This window comes from Ranitomeya imitator, chromosome 1, assembly GCF_032444005.1.
Source record: "Ranitomeya imitator isolate aRanImi1 chromosome 1, aRanImi1.pri, whole genome shotgun sequence".
Lineage (NCBI taxonomy): Eukaryota > Metazoa > Chordata > Amphibia > Anura > Dendrobatidae > Ranitomeya > Ranitomeya imitator.
Window position 1 is genome coordinate 884,833,690 of NC_091282.1, and position 21,689 is coordinate 884,855,378.

General features: G+C 41.3%; 1 protein-coding gene across 5 annotated transcripts in view; it reads left to right on the top strand.

Moving 5' to 3' along the window:
• The window catches only part of EPHA5 (EPH receptor A5), a 715,434-nt gene that overhangs the window by 425,335 nt on the left and 268,410 nt on the right, over positions 1-21,689 (top strand). For all 5 annotated transcript variants that reach the window (XM_069743129.1, XM_069743127.1, XM_069743125.1 and 2 more), the window contains exon 4: positions 12,552-12,707. In XM_069743129.1, the coding sequence (XP_069599230.1) occupies positions 12,552-12,707 (156 nt within the window). The remainder of the gene's footprint in view (positions 1-12,551; positions 12,708-21,689) is intronic.

Here is a 21,689-nt window from a genome sequence, read left to right on the forward strand (position 1 = left end):
ACTCTCTTCCCATTCCCGTGTAGCGGTGGGATATGGGGTAATGAAGGGTTAATGCCACTTTGCTATTGTAAGGTGACATTAAGCCAGAATAAAAAATAATTATTATTGTACGCTCAATCCACTCCCTGAAGACCCTCGCTCTGTAACAAATAAAAAATAATAAACCAACAATATACATACCTTCCGTAGATCTGTAACGTCCCACGTTGTAAATCCATCTGAAGGGGTTAAAATATTTTACAGCCAGGAGCTCTGCTAATGCAGCGCTGCTCGTGGCTGTAAACCCCAGCGAATGAAGGTAATGTAGGTCAATGACCTATCGTTACCTTCATTCGCGGTGATGCGCCCCCTGCTGGATGTCCCTGGAGCGTGGGAAAAGTTCCCAGGCTCGAGGTCATATGAGGACATCCTGCAGGGGGCGCATCACCGCGAATGAAGGTAACTATAGGTCATTGACCTACATTACCTTCATTCGCTGGGGTTAACAGCCACAAGCACAGCTGCATTAGCAGAGCTTGTGGCTGTAAAATATTTTAACCCCTTGAGATGGATTTACAACGTGGGAAGTTACAGATCTATGGAAGGTATGGATATTGTTGGTTTATTATTTTTTATTTGTTACAGAGCGAGGGTCTTCAGCGAGTGGATTGAGCGTACAATAAAATATTAAAACAACCTGTGGTTTTATTTCATTAAAATACTTTTTAATAATGTGTGTGTGTTTTTTTAACCATTTAATGCAAATGGATTAATAATGGATAGGTGTCATAATTGACGCCTCTCCATTATTAATCTGGCTTAATGTCACCTTACAATAGCAAGGTGACATTAACCCTTCATTACCCCATATCCCACCGCTACACGGGAATGAGAAGAGAGTGGCCAAGTGCCAGAATAGGCGCATCTTCCAGATGTGCCTTTTCTGGGGTGGCTGGGGGCAGGTGTTTTTAGCCAAGGGGGGGGCCAATAACCATGGACCCTCTCCAGGCTATTAATATCTGCCCTCAGTCACTGGCTTTACTACTCTGGTGGAGAAAATTGCGCGGGAGCCCACGCCAATTTTTTCAGCGATTTAACCCTTAAATTTAATAGCTAGAACACCAAAATTTGCATATACACACTACTAACATTAGTAGTGTGGAATATGCAAAAAAAAAGGGGGATATGACATGGTTTACTCTATGTAAACCATGTCTCATATCATGTCGGGTCTTGGCAGGAGAAATGAAAAGCCGGTAATTGAATTACCGGCTTTTCTGCTATATCGCCCTGAAGGAAATGTAAAAAAAAAAAAAAACCCCTAGACTTACATTGGGTTTCGAGTTTCGGCCGATCCCCGACCCCGACTTTTCAATAGGATCGGCCGATTTCACTCGACCCGACTTTCTCAAAAGTCGAGTTTCGTGAAACCCGACTCGACCCTGAAAAACTAAAAGTCGCTCAACCCTAATTATGACAGAATAGTATTTATTTGAATTAGTCCTTAAAAAATCATAAGTTAATGTAGCAGCATCAAGGACTGCTATTTCATTAACCCTGCTTGGTTTACCGACACTGGTAAAGCATGTGAACTAAGTGCAAGGGCTGAAAAACATTTTTATACGAGTACGTATATATAAAAGAATGTTCAAGGTTGACCTCTAAAAATTGTTAATGCAGGCATAATAAACACCCTTAAAAAATTGATAGCGATGGTTCCGTGACCACCATGTTGATATGGTGGTGGAGGAGAAGGAGGGCGAGACAAAAAAGACTAAATAGGAGAAAGAGGAGGAGGCAACATGGACAGAGAAACATTCAAAAAGCATCCACCAGTCCTCGGTGGTGATAGGACTTGCACCAAAACGCTTTTTGCCTCAGGCCCAGCCACCATAGCATTTACCCAGTGAGCAGTTAGACAGATATATTGTCCCTGCCCGAGATAAGTGGTCCATATATATATGGTATATGGACCTTTACACTGATGGTGTTGTGCAGTGCACACCTGATTTTGTCCGCAAAATGTTCCTTTAGAAATCACTTGAAATTCAATATTTGGGGGATGTACAGCTGAATGCTTCAATGAGATGGTATGGAGGAGATGCTCAGTGACACTGCTGGTGGTGCTGTCACATCCTCTCTTTGCATGCAGCCAGGTGGCCATGTTGCTCGGGAGGGGGAGGAAGAGGCCGAGATCACAGCAGAAGAGACAGCCAGAGGAGGCTCAGATATTTCCTGATTTTTCAGGTGTGCACTCAAATGCAGCTTGTGCTTTTCATTCGGACGTCTCGTCATGCAGATGGCGCTCAAGTTAAAAACATTTATGCCTCTCTTCAGTCTCTGACAGTATAACGTTCCAACCATCCATGTATAGTCAGTGAGCTCTTTTGAGCTGGCTTTGATGTGCTCAGTTCATCGAACTCGAACATTCACAGGTCTGTTTAACCCTAATTGTGAGCCCCAATGGGGATGGTGATGATGATGTCAGTAAAGTGTTGTGGAATATGATGTCATTGCATAAATATGCAAGATTATCATTATAATATTTGTTTGTGTACTGGACATGTTATAGGTATATTACATATCATTAATGCTGTGTAGCATATCTCCAAACTATCTGTACATTTTCAAACTATATATAGGGTATATTACATATCATTAACGCTGTGTAGCATATCTCCAAACTATCTGTACATTTTCAAACTATACATAGGGTACTTTTAATAATATTAATAATAATAAGAAGAAGAATTGTATTTATATAGCGACAAGATATTCCTCAGCACTTTACATTTAAACGGTGACATACTGTATATAGACAATATATTATATACCAGATAAGACAGTTAAATCAATTACAAAAGTAGTGAGAGTCCTGCTTGCAATCTTAAGGTACCGTCACACTAGACGATTTTACAACGAGAACGACAACGATCTGTGACGTAACAGCGTCCTCGTTAGCGATATCGTTGTGTTTGACACGCAGCAGCGATCTGGATCCCGCTGTGAAATCGCTAGTCGGCGCTGAAAGTTCAGAACTTTATTTGGTCGTTCGATTGGGGTGTATCGTTGTGTTTGACATCAAAAGCAACGACGCCAGCAACGATCATAGGGGCCGTCGCAGCGTCTTGCTCTAGCCAGGTAGGCGTTGTATATTAAAAAGGAGACGCCTTTACAATACATTGCAGTGACGCCCGTAATAGATTTTAATTTTAAACGTTTTCTTGAAAAAATATCAATTTACCACGATCACATAAACTTCCCATACTATGATAGCCTAGGTCCAATACATATCGCCTGATTAATACAATAAAATATGCAATTACAAAGGATAGGGAACTGCACAGTGATAAAGTATTACATAAAATAAAAAAAAGGATACGCTATTACAAAAGGTGACTCCCTCTGTCCCGACAAGCCTGGGAGGTGGTGTGTACATTCCATAAAGGGGGTCTTTACAATACATAACAATTACAAAAGGAGACGCCTTTACATTACATTATAACATTAAAAAAAGTGACGTCAGAACATGACTTTACAAAAGGAGATGCCATGTGTCGCAATAGTCTGGGATGTGGTGTGTACATTATAACATAAAGGGAGTCTTTACAATACATTACAATGACAAAGGGGAGGACATAATGACATTAAAAAAGGTGACGCCATAACATGACTTTACAAAAGGTGATGCCATCTGTCGCCACAGCCTGCATGGGGATTACAACAGCCAGTACAAAAAAAAGGCTTTTACATTATTTCATTAAAAAAAAGGTGACGCCATAACGTTATACATTACATTACAAATGGAGTGGGTGTGATGTCTCCCTGTGAACTGTGATAGGCCACAGCGGGATCATCTGTAGGTAGGTTCTATAGCAAGGTTCCGATATAAAAAGCTTGAGTCAACTGTTCAATCACTTGTGGGTATTTCAACTACGAGCATCTTGCAATAGGTTGGAAATCCAAAACTCTGCATCGTGTTCATTCTCCATCTCGTAAGCGTACTGGTTGGAAATCAAGATCTTTGCAGCGTCTTCGTTTTATAACCTCTCGTGAGCGTCTTGTTTGGAAATCTAGAATTCTGCTCCGTATTGATTTCACATCTCGTGAGCGTCGTGGTTGTAAAACGAGACCTCTGCATCGTCTTCGTTCTCTAGCTTCTTGTGAGCGACCTGGTTGGAGATCTTGAACTCATCAGCGTTCTTATTAGATCTTTCATGGTAAGTGTATCTGTTTTTTACAACCTAAAAGTAAATAGGGGAAGCACAATAGGTGAAATGTGCTTGTCATGTCAGGTCCAGCCATTACAATAAATAGGGGTTTAATATAAAACTGTATGATCCAGTTATCAGTTAGTATGTTTAAAGGCAGTTTTTAAGTGCATAGAGAGTGTGGAGACAGATAAAAAGAAGGGAGCAGATTCTGAATACTATTTAGAAGGATGAAAAAGGTAAGAGATAGGTTAATGTATTGAGATGATAGGCTTGTTTAAAGAGATTTTTTTAAAGCACACTTAAAAATATTGGGGCTAGGTATTAGCTAGATCATCCGTGTTTTAGTGCATTCCAGAAAACTGGCGCAGCACGAGAGAAGTCTTGGAGACAGAGGTGAAAGTTTCAGATTATGGAGGATGTTATTCTTAGGTCAGTTGCAGAATGGAGAGCACGTATAGAGCTATAGACAGAGATGAGACAGGAGATATAGGTTGATGCAGAACTGTGGAGAGCTTTGTGGGTGAGAGAGATACGTTTAAATTGTATTCTGTAGCAAATGGTCAAGCAGTATAATGACTGACATAAAGTGGAGGAATTGGTGAATCGGCTGGACAAGCAAATTACCATGGTTGCCACATTCAGGATGGATTGGAGAGGACAAACTTAGATTAGACTAGTTTCACATTTGCGTTCAAATCTGCAGCGTTTAATCCGCATTCGCAAGTGCAGGAAAAAATGCATAGAAACACGTACAACGCAGAGTTTTTTAGACGCATGCGGAACACATGCGGTTAATAAAACGCTGCGTTTTCATGCTTTAACATGTGTTTTGTCATGCGTTTGCGTTTTTTGTGCGCATGGTTGAAAATTTAACAGGAGAAAAATCTAGATAACCAGACACCGCCAATGGGACTACAGAGGGCGTGTATTATGGGATATCTATATATAGACCCTAGGACTGCTGAAATCTTAACAGTGTGCTACTGTATCCTGTGTCATGATGGATCTTTGCATGGAGAGCTTTTATTTCAACCTGGATTTAAGCATCAAGCTGTTTCTTGCCTGTGCGTTTGGGAGGAACACAGAAATCGCGAAAGATGGAGAAGGACATGGCGTAGGCGGTTTTGGCAAAACCATATTATCGAACTACGCGAGATCCGTGGAGCCTATCACACGCTTTATGGTGAGCTTAATGCCAACCCGGACAAATTCCCGGAATATACAAGGATGTCGCAAGACTCTTTCCGGGATTTGCTTGGTCGTGTCCAAGGAGCCATCAGGAGGAATAGAGGAATTTCACCAGAGGAAAGTCTTCTGGTTACATTAAGGTACGCAACAATTCTAAACAAATGCCAGTCCTGATTTTGGTTGTTCTGACATGTATTCTTTGTATTTTCTTTTATTTCTTTAGCAGAACAACACCATAAATCGAATTGATTGTAAAAATTTTTTTATTTATTTTATAACAGATTTCTGGCAACCGGAGATAGTTTATCATCCCTCCACTTCCAATACCGGCTTGGAATTTCCACCTTGTCCGGAATAGTTGCGGACACCTGCCGGGCTTTGTGGAATGTACTCCTGGATGAGTTTGTACCCCTACCCACCGAGGACATGTGGATTGAAATTGCTGAAAAATTCTGGAGTGTGTGTGATTTCCCCAATTGTTTGGGAGCGGTGGATGGAAAGCACATCCGCATTATCAAACCAGCCAGAACAGGATTGGAGTACTTCAACTATAAGAAATATTTTTCTGTTGTGCTCATGGCAATAGCAGATGTGGACTGTTGCTTCTTCGCCGTGGACATTGGAGCTTTTGGCCGTGGCAACGATTCCCAGACTTTCAAGAACTCGGATATGGGGCGCCATGTGTATGGCAAAAATTTTAATTTTCCATGGCCACGACCTCTCCCCAACACTCAAGGTCCACCGATGCCATTTGTTATTGTTGGGGATGCGGCCTTTCAGATGTGTGAAAACCTACTGAAGCCATATTCCAGTCGGAACTTGAACCATACTAAAAGGATCTTTAACTACAGACTGACCAGGGCCCGAGGAATAGTAGAGTGTACCTTTGAGATTCTAGTCTCAAAATGGCGCATTCTTGCAACAGCCATTAATCTAAAAATGGAGACAGTCGATGAGGTGGTCAAAGCCTGTGTGGTTCTCCACAATTACATAATGGCTAAGGAGCGACCCAACATTGAACTGGATGAACCATTTGCAAACCCATTGCCAGATTACCAGCATCACCCGCTGCGGTCAACTGCTGAAGTTGGCCACATGCGGAACCAATTTGCTGCCTTTTTTTATTCCGATATTGTACGTGTGGCATGGCAGGACAATATTGTGTAAAATGTCCTGTTGGGTTTGGGTCTGTACCAGTTATGTTACTAATATTTGTTGTTCATAAACTTTATATTTTTGGTATCTTGACCGTGTCTCCAATGTATTTCCTCTACGAACCACTTAGGTTGTTAGTGGTAAGTTTGTTGACGTCATTGCGTCCTGATTCTGTTCTGCAGTATCTATTGGACGCAAACTGAAGAGACGATGGCTGTTTAATACAAAACAGGTCTATACTCATCAAGTCAGGTGTCAGAAATAATGAATTCATGATGCATAAATAACAGCCTTATGAATTCACTATTTCTGACACATGTCCATGTGAGCATGGATATGCCTTGTATGACCGCCATCGTCCCTTCACTTTGTGTGAAATAGATTATGTGCATATAAGAGAAAATGGAGGTTATACAAGGCAGTTCTCTACTCACCAGGTCAGGGGTCCTAACTAATGAGTTTTTGGACACATGACCTGTTGAGTATAGTTCTGCATTGTATTGCCGCCATTTTCTCTTCAGTCTGCAACACTAGTCACATACTAAGCAGAAGGAAGAGATTATGGATAAAGTACAAGTATACATTTTTTGGCCCACCTCATATCTCTATACTAAAGACGCACAAAACTGCAGTGTTGTACTTGCTAACTACTGGAGATATGATGAGGGTAAAAAATAAATTGTGCGGCGCAGTTTTTTATTTGGTGCATGGTGTGTGTTGCCGGCGGCGAAATACACCTAATTAACCAAACATAATTGGGGGCAAAAAACAGTAGTATTTATTTTAGAGCAACCAAAATATTTATTTAACTGTGCCTGGTTGGGGTGCAGTGAGGGAAACTGGGGTTGTGTAGCTGTGAGGCCTGGCTAAGTGTGGACAACGCCGGGGTGGCTGGAGAAGGGGCAATTAAACTAGTGGGGTCTGGTAGTTCGGGGATGGGGCTTGACACATGAGAGGCCTGAGATGCACTGGAAGGGTGAGACAAACCTGTCATTACAGGCACACTGGGAGATAAGGGAGGAGGAATACTGATAGTACAGTTTTAATTTTTTTTCCCTTTCTGGGATCTATGTGGTCTGGGAAGCCTGGGTGGGCTCATTTGTTGCGGCCTGGTCATGGTGAGTGGCCTGTCAGGGTCCGGCTGCACTGTGCTCGTAGAGCATGCAGCCATGCCAGAGTCCATAGTGCTCGTAGAGCGGAAGGCCATGTCAGGGTCCATTGTGCTTATAGAGCGGGCAGCCATACCAGAGTCCATAGTGCTCTTAGAGCGGAAGGCCATGCCAGGGTCCATTGTGCTCGTAGAGCGGGCAGCCATACCAGAGTTCATGGTGCTCATAGAGCGGAAGGCCATGCCAGCGTCCATTGTGCTCGTGGAGTGGGCAGCCATACCAGAGTCCATAGTGCTTGTAGAGCGGAAGACCATGCCAGAGTCCTGCTGCATCATGGTGGTGGTGGAGCGGAAGGCCGTGCCAGGGTCCTGCTGCTGCATCGTGGTGGCAGTGGAGGAAGTCCAAGCAGGAGCAGCAGTTGTCATGGTGGTGGTGGTGGGCTGTCCAACAGCACTCGCCATGGTGGTGGTGCTGTAGTGGTGTCCGGCAGTGCTTGGAATGGAGGTGGCCGTGCAGTGGTATGCAGCAGAGGTTGGCATTGAGGTCAAGCATGACAGTGTAGGCACAGGTGGATATGCTGCCACTGTCTGCTGAAAATACCGACTCTGCTGCATAGCCTGCACGTAAGCAGCATTGCAGGCCTGCATGACACTAAGCTGGAGATCAGGAGTAAGGTGTTCTGACATGCCATGTTCAATTTGATTAAAAAAATGATGTGCTGGCCTCTGGAGGTCGGCTTTTACTTGGTCAAGGCTTTTGGTGACCTCCTGGATACGTGTATTCATATGGCTAATGGCAGTATCCAGTCGGTCTCCCAAAGCCTTGAGTCCATCGTGAAAAACCGAGCTCAAGTGCAAAAACTCAGGCATGAGTGACCTGTCCGATGCCCTCTGCCACTGCGGGGAGGAGCCCCAAAAAAAGGGGCAGAGGAAAGGGGAACACCTGATGGACCAGCTTCCTGGTCTCCAGTTAGTGTGGCAGGCCCACTTGCTGCATCTCTGCTGTATGGCTGGAACAGGTCCGTGGCTGTCTGATGAAGGACCGCTCCAGAACCTGGGTCAACAGTGCTGCTCCATGTGCTGTGAAAAGAAAAAAAAAATAATACTAAAAATGTACAAAACGCCAACTCCTGTTGAATAGAAACATACAGATTATGGCAATACAACACAACCTAATTCACAGAAAAAATACTTACGTTCTCTGGGCAAGGACCGGTCTTAAAAATGCCAGAATGTGGTGGTATTCATACTTTCGGATCCCTGCTCCAGAACCACTGGGAACATGGGTCTCTTGACGCAGGTCCCTGTTGAAGCGGTCCTTCATCGAATGCCAACGTGTTTTGACTTTGAGCACTGTTGAAAAAACAAAAAATAATAGTTAGACAATGGACTGTTGGCCATGCTCAAACAACTGTGTGTGATGAGAGAAACTCCTGAGAGTTTCTCTCTTCACACACAGTTTTAGTGAGCACGGCCAAGGTCTCTGCTGCATCACACTGCATTGCAATACTTACAAAATGCATTTCGGACCCAAGTCGGGGCTTTGTGCCAGCCATCCCACATCGCTTTGGCCACCTCATTCCATAGTCGCCGGATCGTCACGTTGTCCAAGTGCTGGGGAACCCGGGTGTCCCACAACGGGACTCGCTCAAGGACCAGGGAGATGAGGATATCGCTGTCAATGAGGTCCTCGTCCCGTTCTGGAACCTAAAAAATAAATGAAGACATTAATATTGGATACATTAACATAAGGAAAAGAAAGAAAACAGAGGCAGGGAAATGGCTTGAATAATGAAATTTAAGATGAAAAAGGAGTCCAGAAGAAAAATGTAAAGAAGGAGGAAAGTAAAGAAAGGAAGATTCAATAATATTAAAATGAGGATACAGTAAACAGTCAGCCAGGTATACTTACCCGCTGCTGCCTTGGCACCCGACCGTGAACCTGCTGCTCCTGCTCATCCTCTGCCACAGTATAAGTGCTCTAAAAAAAGGAAAAAACAATTGTCACATGTGTAGATGTGACAGTGAATACTTGCCAATCTGAAGAGTTGAGTACTCACGTCACTGACATGTTCAGCTTGTGAAGGTCCAGGAAGTTGCTTCTCATCAGAAGAAGATGACATTCTAATGCATGCAGAAAAAAAAATGGCAGAAATTAGGACATGTAGAGACAGAAAATAGAAAATAAAGGCATTGGCTAGGATATACTCACATTGTTCAGTCTTGTTTCCTCCAAGGTGCTTTTCTCTTTCTGGTCTGGTTCTCTGTCTGCTGCGTAGTGACCTGCAACTGTCCACTCCCTCCCTTTATCACTTTGTATGTGGGGGTGGCTAATCAGTGTCTAGACATGTTTTCCTGTGGTGCAACGCATGCGTTCACAAACGCAAGCAAACGCATGTGGTTGCAGCCGCATGCGTTCACATAGACAGCAATGCGGTTTTTTGCCGCATTCCATCCGCTAACAACCACATACTTTTCTAGGCAGCAAATTGACGCCTCTAAAATTACTACATGTAGCGTTTACCGCGCCAAACCGCAGACGACGAAATGATGCATGCGTCGTCAAACACGGCAAAATGCAACCGATCGCAGACACATGCGTCTCCAATGTTAAATATAGGAATACACAACGCGTACGGATAATTGCGGAAGAAATTCTACGGACAAAACCGCAAATTTGAAACCGGCCTTAGAGGGAGAGTTGCAGTAGTCTAGATGAGAATGAGTCAGAGTGACACTAAGAGTTTTAGCAGTTTTAAAGTGGGGAAAGGTCAGATTCTGGAGATGTTTTTAAGATACAGGTAACATGTGCAAATGAGCGATTGGATATAGGGAATAAAGGAAACTTCTGTGTCAAACATAATCCCAAGACAACAAGCGTGCCGCTTGGGAGTTATGCTTGAACCCTCCAAGGTAATTTAAATATCAGGTAGAGTTAGGTTAGTAGATGGAGGAAACACAAGAAGTTTTGTTTTGGAGAGATTTAGTTTCAGATAGAGGGAGGACATGATGTTAGAGACAGCAGACTGGCACTCCTTGGTATTTTGTATTAAGGTGGGGGTCATTTTTAATCAATGCGTCGGCTAATGCAAGTCTATGGAGAAAAAACGCATCCTGCGGGCACATTTGCAGGATGTGTTTTTTCTCTAAAGAATGCCAAGAGTGTGCAAAGCAGTCATCAAAGCAAAAGTTGGCTACTTTGAAGAACCTAGAATATAAGACATCATTTCAGTTGTTTCACACTTTTTTTGTTAAGTATATAGCTCCGCATGTGTTAATTCATAGTTTTGATGCCTTCAGAGTGAATGTACAATTTTCATAGTCATGAAAATACTGAAAAATCTTTAAATGAGAAGGTGTGTCCAAACTTTTGGTCTGTACTGTACATGGCTTTTTTGTCATGTTATGAAAGAACCTCACAAAGAAAAAATGTGGGAGGTTCTGTTGGATTGCATACAGTAAGTATGGAGATGTTCTCAAAATTTCTTCTGGAAGAGAATATCTCCCTACACACAGAGACTGATGAAGCCTTACACAAAGCCACTTTAGATTTGTACTACTACACAAAAAACTGGGATTATTTTGCTGTGTCAACAGAACGTAGCTAAAAAGCTGCACAAAAATTTTGTCTTGGACAATTAGAAAATTAGTATTTTGAAACACCAGAGGAGATACTTCAATTAAACGTGTTAGATTTTTGACTTAATTTGTGCCAAAAATATCATGTGTGACTTGCAGCCTATTTATTATGAGTTGTCTGAGCACAAATATAAAAGTACTCTTTAAAACAGTAATTTTATAATTATAAAGATTTATAATAAAATATATCCCTCTTGGAGATTTTGCACTAGTGCCCATGATAGGTGTCATTGGACACCTAATATATTTATCAATCATGTATTTGAGCACATTTTAAAAAAGTATGCAAAAAATGGCAGTGCACTTTGAGGTGATTAAGAGAAATTTCAACTTGCTAACATTTTTGTTATTATTACTGTGATGTACAGCAAAAATTATATTGTGGTACTGTGCTAGCCACAAAAATCAAGGTAAATACTTTTCTGCTCAAAAATGACAAATGTATTCTCGGAGTGATACCTTTATTGGCTAACCAGAAGAATTATGTTTGCAAGCTTTCAGAGCACAGAGGCTCCTTCTCTTACTCCTGCCTGAAGAACGAGTCTCGGTAATCTGAAAGCTTGCAAACATAATTCTTTTTAATTAGCCGTCCATTACCTTCCATTTGAAATTGATCCTGTAGGCAAAAAACGGATCCTTTTCAAATGAAAGAAAAATGGTTGACTAATTAACGGATCCATAGTCCATAAGAAAAAAAATGGATGCAGTTGAAATCAGTTGTTTAAAAACAGAGAAAAAAGTGGTGTCTGCACTACTTTTTTGCTAACAAATTTCTTCTGGATCCCTTCTAACTAGTGACAAGCGAGTGTACGCGTTGCTTGGATGACCTCCGAGTATTTGTTAGTGTTCGGAGATTTAGTTTTCATTGCCGCAGCTGAATGATTTACAGCTACTAGACAGCTTGATTACATGTGAGGATTCCCTAGCAACCAGGCAACCTCCACACGTACTCAGGCTGGCTAACAGATGTAAATCATTCAGCTGAGGTGATGAAAACTTAATCTCCGAACATTAACAAATACTCGGAAGTCACCCGAGCATGCTTGGGAAAACCCGAGCAACGAGTACACTCGCTCATCACTACTTCTAACGGATAATTACTGGACATGTGAACGTAGCCTAAGAAGGGATTTGCCAGATTGAACTTCCCTGCCACTACTACGGATCACATCCCATTTATTGGGGCTGTCTAAATGTTACAAATGCAAACGAGATACCGTAAAATCAGATATGTCTTAGTAATATTTAATATTTTGTCTTTTTTTCAGCATGTCGTCCAGGATTTTTCAAGTCTTCCCCTCAGAGTCAGACGTGCAGTAAATGCCCACCTCATAGCTATGCCCATGAGGAAGCATCAACGTCCTGTGTCTGCGAAGAGCGATTTTATAGGAAAGAGTCTGACCCACACACGATGGCATGTACAAGTAAGGATATTCTAAGCACTTCCATTTCTCTATTGTATGTCAATAAGGCAACATACATACATTCATATGAATGCAATTTATCCGCATGGTATATGAGAACCTGATTATGCTATACTGTGCAAGGAATACACAGCAGAAATACTTGTTTGTCCACTAATACAAGGAAAAATTGGCACCAATGTCTGTATGTTTCATTGCAGATCAGTACAGATGTCAACTCTTTATTTTTGCTGGCTTTTTTCCAATCATTATGGACATCAAAGTGGCAATTCTGTAATGATGTATTGATTTTCTTCTACATTTGTCACTTAGCTGAAGCTAAATTTATACCTGATTTGTTTACTTTTAAATTTGAAGACACCCCTTTGTGGATATTTTAAGTTTCCAAATGCTATGTCACCTTTTATAATAATTGTTTACTTAAATCTCAAATTTAAAAATGAAAAATGGAAGCAACCGATGAAATAGTTTTTTTTTAACAAATCAACTATCTTTTTTTGTTTGGCTTTTTTGCAGGCCTTTGTGTAGTTTGATACTTCAGTCTTATGTTAAGCTATTCAATGAATCTTCTGTTCTACAGTCTATAGGTAGACATTTAGGATTAAAATCAATATTAGTTTTGGACCGCCCCTTTAACCTTTCTGTAGACTTCAGATGTAAAATCTCACAGCATTACACCAAGCTTTCCCCGCTGACTGTAATTCTTGTAGGCCTAATCGTTTGTTTGGGTATTATAGTAAATGTGATGTGGTAAAAACAACTGGTAAAAACCTGCGCCATACGAATGCAGCTAAGGTGTTACTTATGACAAGTGACAACCAAAACGCTAAATGTGACTCCCGACTAGACACTAAACAATGTAATGCATGACAATAATACATAAATAATGTCAATAATATTACATGTAAATTAATTTTTCACATAAATACTAAAATATTTTTAAAATGTGGGCTTAGCCATCAGAATAAAAAACAAATCAGTTATAACATATCTTAATTGATTATTTTCATTAAATGTATCACTGTGTTTTCAGACTATACGGCAACGTTCACACATTGCGTGTTTGGTGAGTTTTTAACCTCAGTATGTGTAAGCCAAAACCAGGAGAGGAACAATCAGAGGAAAAGTAGAACAAAAGCATATCACCACTTCTGCATTTATCACCCACTCCTGATTTTGGCTTAGGCTACTTCACCCTAGTCCGTCGGTACGGGCCGTCGCAAACCGTCGGCCCGACGTACCGATGAACAGTGTGTTAATGTAGCACAACGTGGGCAGCGGATGCAGTTTTACAACGCATCCGCTGCTCATTGTGAGTTTCGGGGGGGAGGGGTCGGAATTTCGGCCGCACATGCGCTGTCGGAAATGGCGGACTCGACGCACAAAAAAGTTACATGGAACTTTTTTTGTGCGAGTGTCCACCAAAACACGATGCATCCATCACACGACGGATGCGACGTGTGGACATACGTCGCAATGCATCGGCTAATGCAAGTCTATGGAGAAAAAACGCATCCTGCGGGCACATTTGCAGGATGTGTTTTTTCTCCAAAATTACGCTTTGCGACGTACAGCAAACAACGCTAGTGTGAAAGTAGCCTTACAGATACTGAGGTAAAATAATGATCAAATGCTGAATGTGTGAACGTGGCCTTAGATATACTGGATGACAAGATGCACGTAGGTTTAGACAAAAGAAAACAGGAAAAGAAAATTTCTTACTATTTAAGCTTCCATAATGACCTAATGAATGAGAGTAGCGTCAAGTAACACTAACTTTATAAAACAGTTTTAGACCACGTTCCCATGATGAGCTTTTGATGAGTTTTTGATATTGCAGATTTTTTGCACCATTCCTGAACCCATTAAATAAAATAGGTTACATGCATTTTTATTGAAAAAATACTGCGTAATAAACTCACCAAAAACTCATTGTGGGAACATAGCCTAAAACTGTTTTGTATTTAAAATTGTAATGCACGAATGGAAGTGTAAAGATTTGCGCCCACAGAACACTGCTTAGAAACAGAATGTTCTTGATGCGCTTTGCACATGTGTGTTTTCCCAGGAAACGATGTCATTGTCAGCCACCCAAAGCATGTGTTTGTGACAGGAGAGCGCTGGAGCTGGGTAGTCAAGGGCCACGTGCATATGTAGAGTATTTGGTGAGTTTTTTACCTCAGTATTTATCAGCTAAAATCAGGAGTGGAACAATCAGAGGAACAGTATCATAGAAACACGTCACCACTTCTGCATTTTTCACCCACTCCTGATTTGGGCTTACAAATACTGATGGAAAATACTGACAAAATACTAAATGTGTGCACGTGTCCTCAGGCAGGTAGACTGAACAATCTACTTTCTTCATTGCTCAACACCTAGCAGTGTCCAGAAGAGAAACAGAGCCTAATATCACAGTACACTGATCTTAGTGATGGGGGAGGTGCAAATTTCTAAGCACAGTACTCCCAGATCACTGAGGGAGCAGTGAGGATGGTATGACACTGTTGGGGGTGGCACTAGAGTTCTAGTCCTCTTCCTCTCTGAAGAGACAATTTGCATACTTCCCAGAAGAGCATTGCGGCTTTAAGTCTCCTCATCTCGACATACTTATCATGTCACTCTCCACAAGGAGAAACGATACTTCTTGGATCCTGGTCAGACGCCTCTCAATCAGCCAAACCAGATCTCCACTTTGCACTGATGAGGGGCAGTACCCCAAAACAGTGTCTGCAAATTGAGATTCTGGTTTGGCTATTATCCTAAAACATGTGACAAGGCTCGTTAAAGGGTCGACATTGACTGTTAGGATAGCTACTTCCAATAGGAGGCACTAGAGTTCTAGTCCTCTTCCTCTCTGAAGAGACAATTTGCATACTTCCCAGAGGAGCATTGCGGCTTTAAGTCTCCTCACCTCGACATGCTTATCATGTCACTCTCCACAAGGAGAAACGATACTTCTTGGATCCCGGTCAGACGCCTCTCATTCAGCCAAACCAGATCTCCACTTTGCACTGTTGAGGGGCAACACCCCGAAACACAGTGTCTGCAAATTGAGATTCTGGTTTGGCTATTATCCTAAGTCATGTGACAAGGCTCGTTAAAGGGTCGACATTGACTGTTAGGATTGCTACTTCCAATAGGTGGCACTAGCGTTCTAGTTCTCTTCCTCTCTGAAGAGACAATTTGCAAAAAAGAGACACAAATACAAAAAGACTGCCTATTAGATAAATATTTTAGTCAGTTCCTAATAATCAATAAAGATATTACAGGAACAGAGAAAGCCTAATCCAAGAATAGGAAACCTTGAGACAGTGTGAGACAAAGAGATTTTTAGGTGCATATTGCATCCAAAAAAATCCGAATGTATAGTCACATCCAAAATTAATTTATAATCTATTCAAGTGCAAATTGCCTCCTGATGGTCAAAAATATGTAGTTACATCCAGAAATAAATAACAATCAAATCAAGGTTTATCCTCAATCTGCCTAATATATATTGCTAAGCATATAATTATATATGTAAGTACATATGCAGTATAAAGTGCATAGTGCTTAAATAAGTGTGCCTAAACAGGCTACAGACCGCTGCCCAGTATAATAATGCGTACGTATAAAGCTCCATTGACAAATAGCTAATATAAACATGCAGTTTCCAATATAAGATCAGCTCGGAAGAAAACAAGGAATTATAGGGATTAGTTGCCAAAAAATAGTTAATGCCTCTATGCTACACCTGATGATTAAACCAAGCAGTATCCTATCATGGTACCTCGAATATCTGAGAGCTAATTAGTCCTGAATTGTAGTCTGTGATTCTTCTTTTAATTTAACTATAAAGAACTTTATTGCCCAATACACATTTATTACCCTCATTCATTAGTCTTAATTTCTTCTCAGCAAGGCAATTCTAACACAAATACACTAAAGGATAATAAGTAGCGAAAACCATGGCTTTATGAAAGAGTCTATGATAATTTCAAGCACATTTATAGTTGTACAAACAATGTTCCTACACTCATAAGAATGCCACATTTATATTTTCTTTTTTTTTGTTTGTATACTTTAAACAGAAGTCATATGTAAAAAAAAGAGAATGCTATTAAAATGTATATCCTAGCTTCTATAGACACACACAACGGTGTGAAAGTATTTGCTCCGTATTAATTTGTTATTATTCCTAATTTTGCATATTTGTCACAGATACAGGAGCTTCTCACAAAATTAGAACATCATCAAAAAGTTAATTTATTGCAGTTCTTCAATACTAAAAGTGAAACTCACTTATTATATAGAGTCATTACAATCAGAGTGATCTATTTCAAGTGTTTATTTCTGTTAATGTTGATGATTATGGCTTACATCCAAAGGATACCCAAAAGTCATTATCTCAGTAAATTAGAATAATTAACAAAAAAACACCTGCAAAGGCTTCCTAAACATTTAAAAAGGTCCCTTAGTCTGTTTCAGTAGGCTCCACAATCATGGTGAAGACTGTTGACTTGACAGATGTCCAGAAGGCAGTCATTAGCACACTCCATAAGGAGGGCAAGCCACAAAAGGTCATTGCTAAAGAAGCTGGCTGTTCACAGAGTGCTGTATACAAGCATATTAATGGAAAGCTGAGTGGAATGAAAAAGTGTGGTAGAAAAAGGTGCACAAGCAACCAGGATAACCGCAGCCTTGAAAGGATTGTTAAGAAAAGGTCATTCAAAAATTTGCAGGAGATTCACAAGGAGTGGACTGCTGCTGGAGTCATTGCTTCAAGAGTCACCACACACAGACGTATCCAGGACATGGGCTGCAATGTGTCGCATTCCTTGTGTCAAGCCACTTATGACAAATAGACAAAGCCATTAGCGTCTTAACTGGGCCAAGGAGAAAAAAAACTGGACTGTTGCTCAGTGGTCCAAGGTGTTCTCAGATGAAAGTCTGGAGGAAGAGTGGAGAGGCACACAGTCCAAGATGCTTGAGGTGTAGTGTGTAGTTTCCACAATCAGCGATGACTTGGGGAGCCATATCATCTGCTGGTGTAGGTGCACTGTGTTTTATCAAGACCAAAGTCAGCGCAGCCGTCTACCAAGAAATTTTAGAGCACTTCATGCTTCCCTCTGCTGGCAAGCTTTATGGAGATGGAAATTCCATTCTCCAACAGGACTTGGCACTGGTCCACATTGCCAAAAGTATCAATACCTGGTTTAAAAACAACAGTATCACTGTGCTTGATTGGCCAGCAAACCTGCCTGACCTTAACCCCATAGAGAATCCATGGGGCATTGTCACAAGGAAGATGAGAGACACCAAACCAGCAATGCAGGCAAGCTGAAGGCTGCTATCAAAGCAACCTGGACTTTTATAACACCTCAGCAGTGCCACAGGCAGATCACCTCCATGCCATGCTGCATTGATGCAATAATTGATGCAAAAGGAGCGCCGACCAAGTATTGAGTGCATGTACTGAACACACATTTCAGAAGGCCAACATTTCAGATTTTAAAATCATTTTTCAAGCTGATGTTATAATGTATTCTAATTTACTGAGATAATCACTTGTGGATTTTCATTGACTGTAAGCAATAATTATCAACATTAACAGAAATAAGCCCTTGAAATAGATCCCTCTGTTTGTAATGACTACATAATATATTATGCAAATTGCCTCTTCTGAGAAAAAGAGGACTTAAACTCTATAGCGCCACCTGTTGGAAGTAGCGATCCTACAAGTCAAAATCAACTCTTTAACTAGTCGTGCAATATGACTTAGGATAAAAGCCAAATTAGTATCTCAATTCGCAGACACGGTGTTTCGGGCTGTTGGCCCTCGTCAGTGCGAAGCATGAGAACTAATTTGGCTAGGTGAGAGGCTCTGGAGTGAGGTCTAAGGGGTATCGTTTCTCCTTATGGAGAGTGACATACCATCTCTGGCTTGTCAAGGTAAGGAGGCTTATTCGCCGTGCAATGCTCCTCTGGGAAATATAATATGCAAATTGCCTCTTCTGAGAAAAACGGTGTTTCGGGCTGTTGGCCCTCGTCAGGTGCCTGGGAAGTAGCGTTACTGTCGGTGCTGTCTCCCAGCGCCGGGTGCTGAAGATCACTTGCATCATTCTCCCCTGCTGGTGCTGCTATCAGCACCAGCAGGGGAGAATGTTAAAAATTCTATTCAACTGATAATATCGAGAGTAGGCGGTGGCTGATAGGACTTCTACTCCCATCAGTCTACATCTGCTGCTGCTAAAAACAGTGAGAGCAGGAGGCTGATTGTAGTATTCATCAGCTGCCTGAGCTATAAATGAATGAATAAATAAAAAAAATAACAAAACTGGCATGAGTTCTCCTGCATTTTTGATAACCAGCCAGGCAAAACTGACAGCTGCAGGCTGCAACCCTCAACTGTCACCTTCAGCAAAGCTGGTTATCAAGAACAGAGGGATCCCCATGCCTTTTTTTAATTATTTAAATAAATAAACAATCATCATAGGGCATAGGGTACACCCATTTTAACATATAGCCTTGCTAAACCAGACAGATGGTGGCTGGTATTCTCAGGCTGGTAAGGGGTCAAGGGTATTGACCTCCCCAGCCTAAAAATAGCAGCCTGCAGCCATTTAGAAAAAAGTGGTGAACTCACTGAGCTGAACTGCTGTGAACTCAGTGACATTTTCTTATGGTGCCTAGGTCACCGCATTTCAGCAAAGTTGGAAATGCAGCTTCAGTGACCCGTGGTAACCTTGATGAGTTCACCGCTGTTCATTGATGCTGCGCTCACAGCAGCTCCTTCATCAGTTTTTCTCACCATGGATGGTCGCATCTTGGCACTGCTCAGGTTGAAAACTATTGATCCCCAGACATGGATTACGGCATGGAACAGAACATAGGACAGGTGAGGCATATTGTTTTTTTTTTTTATTATTATTACAGGAGATTTTGGCTTCAATGGAATGGGTGTTAGGGGAGTATAACTGTGTTTGCTATTTTTAAACAGAAATTGAAAGTGTTTTGTTTTTATGTCAAATATAGGACTTTATTCTTGCTGTGGGTTTATTTAGCATACAACTATAGAATTAGTAATGGATAGGCAGTTTATAAAGCTCCTTGTGTTTGATGTCACCAGAAAATAAAAAGGTGACATCAACATCAGAAATAACACTCTACTTGCCACCACCACAGCGCAAAGTGGGAAGAGTAGAGCAAAGCAATGTGCCTTTTCTTGGCTGCTGCAGACTGCTATTTTTAGGCTGGGGAGGTCAATATTCATGTCCCTTTACCAGCCTGAGAATATTAGCCCCCAGCTGTCTGTTTAGCAAGGATGGTTGTCAAAATTGGGGGGGCCATGCTATTTTTTAAAGTTATTTCAATAATTTAAAAAAAACAGCGTGTGTACCCCCCTATTCTTGGTATCGAGCTTTGAAAGGTACACCTTGTCATGGCTGGTGGGTACACATGAATTGGTCAATTTGTGTGCTGGGTACCTTTATTTTATAAGCATATTCTAAGTAGCAATGATGCTGATGCAGTCTTATACAGTAAGTTCAGTGTTTGTATTAATCTTAGCACTTATAGTGTGCTGCTGTGGTTTTTTAATTGTTGTGTTGAATGAAAAAGAAAATACTCCATACATACTCCATACATACTCCATACAGTACATTCATACATTACATACATGACATACAGTACATTAAACATAGAGTTCATACTCACCATTACTTGTCATTTTGATCCCCGAAGCCAGTGTCATCTGTAAAAAAGGTGAAAAAAGCAAACAACCAATATACTCCCTGTCCGCAGAAATCCACGAGTGTCCCACGACGATCTCCCGTGGAGAAAGGCAGCAACAGCTGTTGCAACCGCTCTCCAGGGGCCCCAGAAACACAATGACGGGAGGAAGGGATTCCTTCGCCGCTGTAAAAAAATAGTCCCTAGCCTCACTTATGGCATTGCTGCATGAGAAATTTTCCCATACAGCAATTGCCATAAAGTAAGACTTTGAACTTTAGTAACCTCAGTGATGCACTGCAGGAGCCATTGTCTCCTGTCAGTGTGTCACTGCCGCTGGCTGCATGCTGGCCGCAATATTGGATTGAAGTTCATTCTATGTCCTCCGTAGTACACGCCTGCGCAAGGCAATCTTTACTGTATGTAAACCATGTCTCATATCATGTCGGGTTTGGGAAGGAGATAGCAAAAGCCGGCAATTGAATTACCGGCTTTTAAGCTATCTAGCGCTGTATGAAATATAAATATATATACATATGTGTCTCACTGACATACAGTATATATATATATATATATATGTGTATATATACCCCTATACTATGTGTAGACATTTATTTTAGCTATTCTTTTCTAACCTGTCAGTGTGATTTTACTGTACACCGCACTGAATTACCAGCTTTTCTATAGAACACCGCTACGTATTTCTCGCAAGTCACACTGCTGGTCCGTGTGTAATCCGTATTTTTCTGGCCCCCATAGACTTTCATTGGCGTATTTTTGTGCAATATGGTGACAAACGCAGCATGCTGCGATTTTCTACGGCCATAGAACACCGTATAATACGGATCAGTAAAATACGGTTGATAGGAGCTGGGGCATAGAGAAGCATTGTACCGTATGCAATCCCTATTTTCAGCACCTCTCTTACGTCCGTAAAACACGGTAGTGTGACGCCGGCCTAAGGTTTCTGATACTGGATAGCACAATATGACTTGATAATCTTGAGATATAATTGCACCCTACACAGATTCAAGACAGTCTGTGCCAGATGTAGCAAAACTGTCCCAAAATATAACTGAGCCTCTTTTATGTTTCACAGTAGGTACAATGTTATTTTCTTTCCATCTGTAAACACAGAGCTAATGTGACTTGCCAAAAAGCTCCAGCCTTATCTCATCAGTCCAAAGGGCATTTTCCCAGAAGATTTGTGGCACATCAATATGCATTTGGGCAAATTCCAGTCTTGCTTTTTTATTATTTGGATTCCTT